This window comes from Gekko japonicus, unplaced genomic scaffold (assembly GCF_001447785.1).
Source record: "Gekko japonicus isolate JY-2015 unplaced genomic scaffold, Gekko_japonicus_V1.1 scaffold586, whole genome shotgun sequence".
Taxonomy (NCBI): Eukaryota; Metazoa; Chordata; class Lepidosauria; order Squamata; family Gekkonidae; genus Gekko; species Gekko japonicus.
In genome coordinates, this window is record NW_015177025.1 from 823,203 (window position 1) to 830,662 (window position 7,460).

Here is a 7,460-nt window from a genome sequence, read left to right on the forward strand (position 1 = left end):
TTGGGGGCGGGGTGTGTGGCCTTATGACAGACTTCCGGTGATGTTAGGGGGTGTGGCATATGCTAATGAGTTATGCTAATGAGTTCCCCTAGCTCTTTTTCTACAAAACGACCCCTGCACACACAAATCAGGACATCCTGACTAAAATACTCCTCATTCAATTACGGAGCGGGTTACCTTGTTAAAATACTCATTATCAAAGGAGATCTTAGCTGTGCCAGACTGCCGAACACCAGACCCATAATCTGGGGCTTCTTCATCCGCTAGGAAACAGAGAAAGATCACAAAGGGTTACTTTTTTCAAGTTCTGCGGCCTATTCCAGAACAGCGTCTCTCCTGCAGGACTGCAGCCTCTTACCAGCAATAGCTTGAACGGCCACTCGCAGAAACCCACGCACTTCCCCCTTCTCACTGACCACTGCCACTCTGTGGATGAGCGGGACGGGGTAGAGAAGATTGCTCAGGTAGACAAATGCCCTGGGGGGGAAGAGAAGGGTGGCGGAGATTTGTATTTAACGAGTTAAATTACATACCAATAAAGGTAATTGGATTGGAAACTAGTTAAATATGATAGACTAATGTCTTGCTTCAACCCCCCCCCCCCCATTCTAAAGATGCATCACAACGGTGTTCTTCCTATTTTTTTTTTCCTTCTGGCCAGTACAACACACAGCGGAGACTTGTGTGTGCACATGAAAGCCAGCCACCCAAACAATTGTTGCTGAGATGTTGGTTTATCAAAGATGACTTCAGAAATGTGTGAACAAACTGTAAAACACATATAGCAAGCCACTAAGCAACTTAAAAAGAGATCTACGGGACAACTGGAGCCTGTGAAAACCCGTCCGGCACCTTGTGAAGTTTAGATAAGCGAATAAAGAAGAGGCTTTCTTCACAATGTACTTTGAAGGGGGGGGGGAGAGATGGTTAAAGGGCAATTTTCCTTGAAACAAAATATCTTCCCCCTCCATGTATATTTCAGTTAAGGTACCACCATCTGCAACGGCCCAGCAATGAATTACAAGCTGTATTGTACGTCTACAGGAAGGCTGCATATTAACACTTTCACCATACACAGCTTGCAATGGTGAGGAGTGGGACGCAGGACTCAACTGAAAATTACACTGATGTACACCTGAATTTTTCCGACATGAGATTAGTCTCCACGGCATTAAAAGTAACATGTGAACTGGCCCTTCGAACAATGTTTTCCCGCTACTGTAATTCACAGGGGACATTCACAGCTCAGCAGCAGAAATCCTTTGTGTGCAAGAGGTCCTCTGTTCAGTCCTCAGCATCTCCAGTTGAAAGATCTTGCGTAGCAGCAGGGATGGCAGCTCTCCCCCCCTAAAGCCTTGGAGAACCACTGCCAGTCAAACCTAGACGATACTGCGCTCGATGGGCCAATAACCTGACTCAGAATAAAGCAGCTTCATAGATTGACTGAGAATCCCTTCACTGGGATTGGACCAGCGGCCTCTTGCATTCAAAGCATGCACTTCTGCTACTAAGGTTCAGCTCCTCCGGTGACCAGGCAGCTTTTACAAGAGCTTGCTCGTTTTTCTTTTATGCCACAAATGGCATCATTTACGGAAAGGCAAGCTGGGGGGGGGGCAGACACTGCAAAAGAGTCACTTTTCAGGGTCTATTGAAAAGGCATTAGTACGTTCTGCTCATTAGCCAGCCAACCTAGATGAAGCTCCTGAAATGAAGAAAAAGGTGGGCAACGTAAAACACCAGCTCAAAGTGATTAAAACAAAATATATATGTAGACTAATACATAAAATGTCAACACAATGGCAATATAAAAGAGAGAGATTAATAAAGCGAGGGCAGCTGCAAAATGAAAACACGAACAGAAATAAGTGCCAACTCGACACTGGAACAACTCAACTGGGATCTACCTCCTTTTCCAGTCTGCTCCGACGAAGTATGCTAACCACACCAGACAGAAAAGCCAAGAGGCAAAAAGGCAAGGTAAAGGTCTCCCTCGCTCGAAAGCCAGTCGACTTTCCGTGTCCCTTGCTCATCTCCATTTCCAAGCCGAAGGGCCAGCACTGTCCGGGGAAGTGTCTGTGGTCATGTGGCCGGCATGGCTAGACACCGAGGTGCCCGGAATGCTGGACTGTCACTTAACTAAGTCTTTTAAAAAGGGGGGGGGGTTGTCACCCCCCCCCCCCCCACGGTAGAATCATCCGATTGCACTGGGTCAGGAATTCAAACTCAGGCGAAGTCATTATCACCACTAAAAGGATATACAACACAGGATGAGCGGCTAGATTCGAGACCGGACGCGCCCTAGAAACTGACAAAGAGTTCCAGGATATAAGCTTTCGAGAGTCAAAACTCACTTCTGCAGGTATCTATCTGACTAAGGGACCTTTGACTCTCAAAAGCTTCTGCCCCGAAAACCTTGTTGGTCTCTAACGTGCTACCGGACTCATATCTAACTGTCCCGCTGCAGACCGACGCACCTACCCCCCGAAATAAGGCGAGACGAGTTGGGCTCGTCCTGCGGAAGAGACACAAGCCCAGGTAGAGTCTTGTCATCGGAGACAATCTTCCCCAGACTTGATGCCCGGGGTTTGTACCTTGACACAGACTGCACCTCTTACCCCCAAGAAGATAACATGTGCATTGTCTGGGGTGGGTGGATATTTTTTAGTATTTCTCATACGTGCATGTGTGTTTGTGTGTGCACCTGGAAGTCATGGCGACCAGTGTTCCCTCTAAGCTGAGATAGCGTGAGCCAGCTCACAGTTTTCGAGCCTCCCGCTCACACATTTTTGTCTTCGCTCAGGAAGGAGGGCTCCAGGGCAAACTCATTTATGCCATGGCCAAATCACTCACCCACAACTTTAATGATAGTAGCTCACAAAGTAGAATGTTTGCTCACAAGACTCCACAGCTTAGAGGGAGCATCGATGGCGACCTCTGGTGACTGACCCCCTACTTGGGGGCCCGGAGGATATTCAGAGAGGTGGCTGAATAAAGCCTGCCCCTATCCTCCCGACTGCTGGTATTCCTTGGAGGTCTCCCGTCCAAATACTCGCCAGGGTCGACCCTGCTTAGCTGCTGAGATCTGATGAGATCGGGCTTGCCTGGCCTATCCAGGGCAGGGCAGACACGCCTCGTCTTGATCGGCTTCCGGCAAAGCAGGCATGACTTCTCCTTACAAGTGAGGAGCAGCTCTCAGTCATGCTAACCTCAATACTGCCCCACCACCTTTCCCTTTTGCCTGGTTTGTCAGGGCTCAAAGACGGGCCTCCGTTAGCCACGGGGGATGCTTTCGGGGCTTGCTCCACATCTCTGTCGGCTCAGCGACCACACCGGCTCGTTCAAAGAGACCCGGCGCAAGGCTAGTTCCTGGAAGGATGTTGGCTTAGGGACGGGGGGGGGGCGAGGAGGCGGGAGGTCTCCCCACTTGGAGGAGCCCTATGGCCACCGGCCCTTCGCAAAGCATGCTGGGGCACAGTCGGGGAATCACTCCCCTAAGGCCTCTTGCAAAGACTGCACTAAAAGGCAGTGCGCTGGCAACAGGGCTACGTGCAGAACGGCCGGTTCCATCTGTGAGCGAACCCCCCCCCCCGCCATTTAAAGCAACAGCAGACTGGAAAGGGGGGGGGGAACAAACACGACACACAAACAATATTAGCAGAAAGATCGGTGAGGTAAAAATGGCATATTTACAAAACAAGATAACTAGAAATGAAACTTGAATGAGAAAAATTTAGATTCGACGTGATGGCAACGGAGCTCGGAATGACCGGGGAGGGGCGCCCCTCCCCCTTTTTTGATAAACGCAACATCGGTTCAGGAAGTTTGAGAAAACGGGCTGCGCGGCCACCCACGCCCACCTCCCCTCCCGATCTCGGCGGCGGAAGCTTCACAAGACTTTAATGACATCTCGGCATGCCAAAAGAAAGGGCCAGAGGGACAAGCTCTTCCACTGCGCATTAAGCCACGAGGTGGCGGCCGCGCGCAGATTAAAGCACAGGCAGGCAAGCGGCAAGGAGCCGTGGGTAAGCCCTGCAGAACTCCCTCGCTCTTTTCGGTAGAACAGGGTTTGGGAATAAAGCTTCAGAGAACAGAACAGTCACTTGCCGGGTCCCCCCCCCCACAAGAGTTCTATGAAGCGGCAGCTGGACAGAAGGCGCCAACCTTATCCATTCCTGGGCTGACCCTGAAAGCTTGGGGGGGGGGCCCTCTGGGCTAGGCAGCCTCTCTGCTTAATTTACAGAGTGAAAGAGACATCCGTTCTGCCATCACAGCACACTGCGGAAATTAAACAAGTATGCGTGTAGATTGGCTATTGGGGGAAGAAGAAGAAGAGGAGGAGGAGACTGGATATATACCCCGCCCTTCACTACCCAAAGGAGTCTCAGAGCGGCTTACAAACTCCTCCCCCTTCCCCTCCCCACAACAGACACCCTGTGTGGTAGGCGGGGCTGAGAGAGCTCTTGACAGAAACGGCTCTTTTTCAAGGACAGCTCTTGTCAGAACTACGGCTTGCCCAAGGTCATCCAGCCAGGTGCAAGTGGAGGAGTGGGGAATCAAACCCTGTTCTCCTGGATTAGAGTCCGCATAACATTTTAGGTGGATTAAGTCAACTCGCACAATTTATTTCGCTTCTGTTAATCACAGGAAGCAGCTGCAACAGAAGACTGGAGCTTCACACCCCTGACCACTGGACCTCCTGCTCTGGTTTTGGAGGATTTCGCCAGTCCGCATGAACGGAACTTCCAGCTCTTCAGGGACACTCGTAGGAGAGTGTTCTTTGTTGTGGTTGTTTTTAATTCAAACCTGAAATTCTCCGGATGTGTGACCCAGAATCCAATTAATTTATTTACCATATTCCTGTACTTCTTCTCAGCTATTAATTTACAAAGTGTCACATAAAAACAAAAAAAAATCCTTTTCCCAAAAAGCTGTATAGAAATTTAGAAAAGAGCTAATCTGGAAATTATAAAGGCAAGAATGAGAGCAGGCAAATCCTTGTGGTTCGGCAGTGTACTTAGCGGGGGATCAGTTTAAGGTGGGGAGTGGGGGAAGGCAGCAGATTTTGGGCCGCGACTACTTTCTGGGAAGCTGGAAGCAAAGCTGGGTCCATGAGTACCCACAAGCGACAAACCTGATCCCATGGGGAGGGAGGGAGGCATTTCACTGGCCAATCAAGCCTCCCGAATCCTCCACCATCACCTCCTCTGCAATTCTGCAGGGCCTGCAAAACGGAGCTCTTCCGCCAGACCTTTGGCTGAGACGGCGGATGCCCACTTATATCGGCCTCCCCTGCCTGAACTTGCCTGTGCTGGGCACTCCTATGCTCCTGACGGCAATTTGGCTCACCTGTTCAAATTACTGCCCCCTGGCACTGGCACAGTGTGCCCTTTGAGCATATGAAATTACCTGGGTCGCCGTCGCGTTTTAAATGTTTTAGTATTTAAATTGGTATTCGATTTTAAATGGGGGCTTATAATTTATTTACTTATTCAAATGTGCCGTCCCGCCCTCTCCGCAAACGGGCTCAGGGCGGATCGCAGCAACAGTCAGGCCATTCGGCAACACAAAGCAATAATAATAATAATAATAACAACAACAACAACAACAACAACAACAACAACAGAGTTCATTAAAACATCAAAACGACATTTAAAAGCAATTTGCACTGACACGGGTGCCGCTGGACTCTGCGTTTGTTCAATCCGGGCCGCATGGAGATGGCGTCTTCAGCAGGGGAGGCCGAGATGTTTTTACTGGACGCCTGCCTGGTATCTATTATTTATAATGCCTTCAGAACTATTGTTTTTATGGCTGTAACCTGCCCTGAGCCTCCTTGCAAGGGAGGGCGGGAGATAAATGCTCAAGAAGTGCAGTGGTGGAATTGCAGAAACATGCCGCCTTGCCTTGACCCGAATGAGGGCAACTGTGCTTTAATCTGCCACGGAGCAGATGCCTTTGTGTGGCCGCCTCTCGCCCGTGGTTTGACTCGGAACAACGTGGCCTGTTACGGCCAGGCAACTGTGACGCTTGAGCAGTGCAAGGCAAGAGCTAGCCCCTGTGGCTCATTCTCACAGTTGACCTCACCAACCTTCCCACTAAAATGAACCAAGGGGACCGGTCGTAAAACGGGTCGTGCCCATCGTTGAAGAGATCCGATCCCTCCTCGGTCCCAGCATCGGAGCCGGTATCGTCCACAAAGGCCTCGTCGTCAAAATCCTCCATATCGTCCTGCTGCTCGTCGGCCAGCTCGGTGATGTCGGAGTCGGCCGTGGAGAAAGTGGGGGAGGGCGTGCGGTCAGCCAGGCGCTCGTTCACGCAGCCGTGGAAAATGGGGGAGCTAGACACATCGGTTAATGGAACACGTTGATTAAGAGAGCAAGGGAGGAGACAGAAAGCCAAGGAAGAGCTGCCTTCGACAAAAGAGTTGGCTGCTGAGCCCAACTCGAAGTACGACACAATCAGTTTGCAAGCAAAAGCTTTGGAGCATTTGGGGGGGGGACGCAGGGGAGAGGAGAGAGGAGGAGAGAGAGGGAGTGGGCAAAGGGAGGGCGACTTCAGCTCAGAGAGAAGCAACAGAAACACCCAAACGCAAGGCTCTTCACATCATTGCAGTAAGCTTATTACCTGAGGCCGGCCATAATTGATAGTGTCACAAATTCTGAATTTCAGCCACTAAACACATTATGTAGACCTGGTGCACTTTAAATGCAAGTGGGGGGTGCGTGTTCATATTTCTGAATGCTATCCACACACATACTCCCTTCATAGACTTGCCGTTTGCCTGACTACAGACAAACACACACACCCCATAATTTTAGGAGTGGGAACAAAAACATGGAGGAAATGATGTCTATTGAGAAGCTCCAGGAATTCTCCCCACCCAGTCTCTATGGCACTTTCAATAGAGATTATGGGAAATTCCTAGAGCGTCACCCAGAAGTAAAATCACATCCTCATGAAATTCAACCCAGGCATTGCCCCCCAAATTTCCCAGCGCAAGGCTAGGAACCCTTCACATAGCAAACTAGAACACAAAGGAGAGGGCTACACTCAGCTTCAGTCTCTCAGAAATACACACTAGTTTACATGCAGTTCTTTCTTTTAATGTGGGCATACATTGGAAACAAGGACCCATCCTTCCCACCAACTTGCAGTATCAAGTGGTGGACCCCAGAATTCTATTCCCACCCCCAATCCTGATTGACATGCAGGTTCCGGTCTGACGAGGGAGCAATGTCAGAGCATCAGTAAATCATCAAATGTGATACTCAAGCAGCTAAACAGCTTATAGCCAGAATTAAACTTTGTTGGTCTCAAAGGTGCCACTGGACTCAGACTTAAGACCAGAGGTCATTTCGGGGGGGATCGCGGGGGAACGCAGTTTCCCCGGGTGAGGTGCGGGGGTGGGGCACATGACGAAGCCCCGCCCCCTGCTTCCAGCCGCCCCGCTTCCGGCCCTC

At 50.3% G+C, this 7,460-nt stretch overlaps 1 protein-coding gene across 1 annotated transcript in view; it reads right to left on the reverse strand.

The window, feature by feature from the left end:
• KIF1B (kinesin family member 1B) overlaps positions 1–7,460 on the reverse strand; it is a 167,516-nt gene that overhangs the window by 28,250 nt on the left and 131,806 nt on the right. The window contains exons 25-27 of the mRNA XM_015427822.1: positions 6,089–6,337; positions 359–477; positions 178–263 (exon numbers count right to left, since the gene is read on the reverse strand). Coding sequence (XP_015283308.1) covers positions 178–263; positions 359–477; positions 6,089–6,337 — 454 coding nt within the window. The remainder of the gene's footprint in view (positions 1–177; positions 264–358; positions 478–6,088; positions 6,338–7,460) is intronic.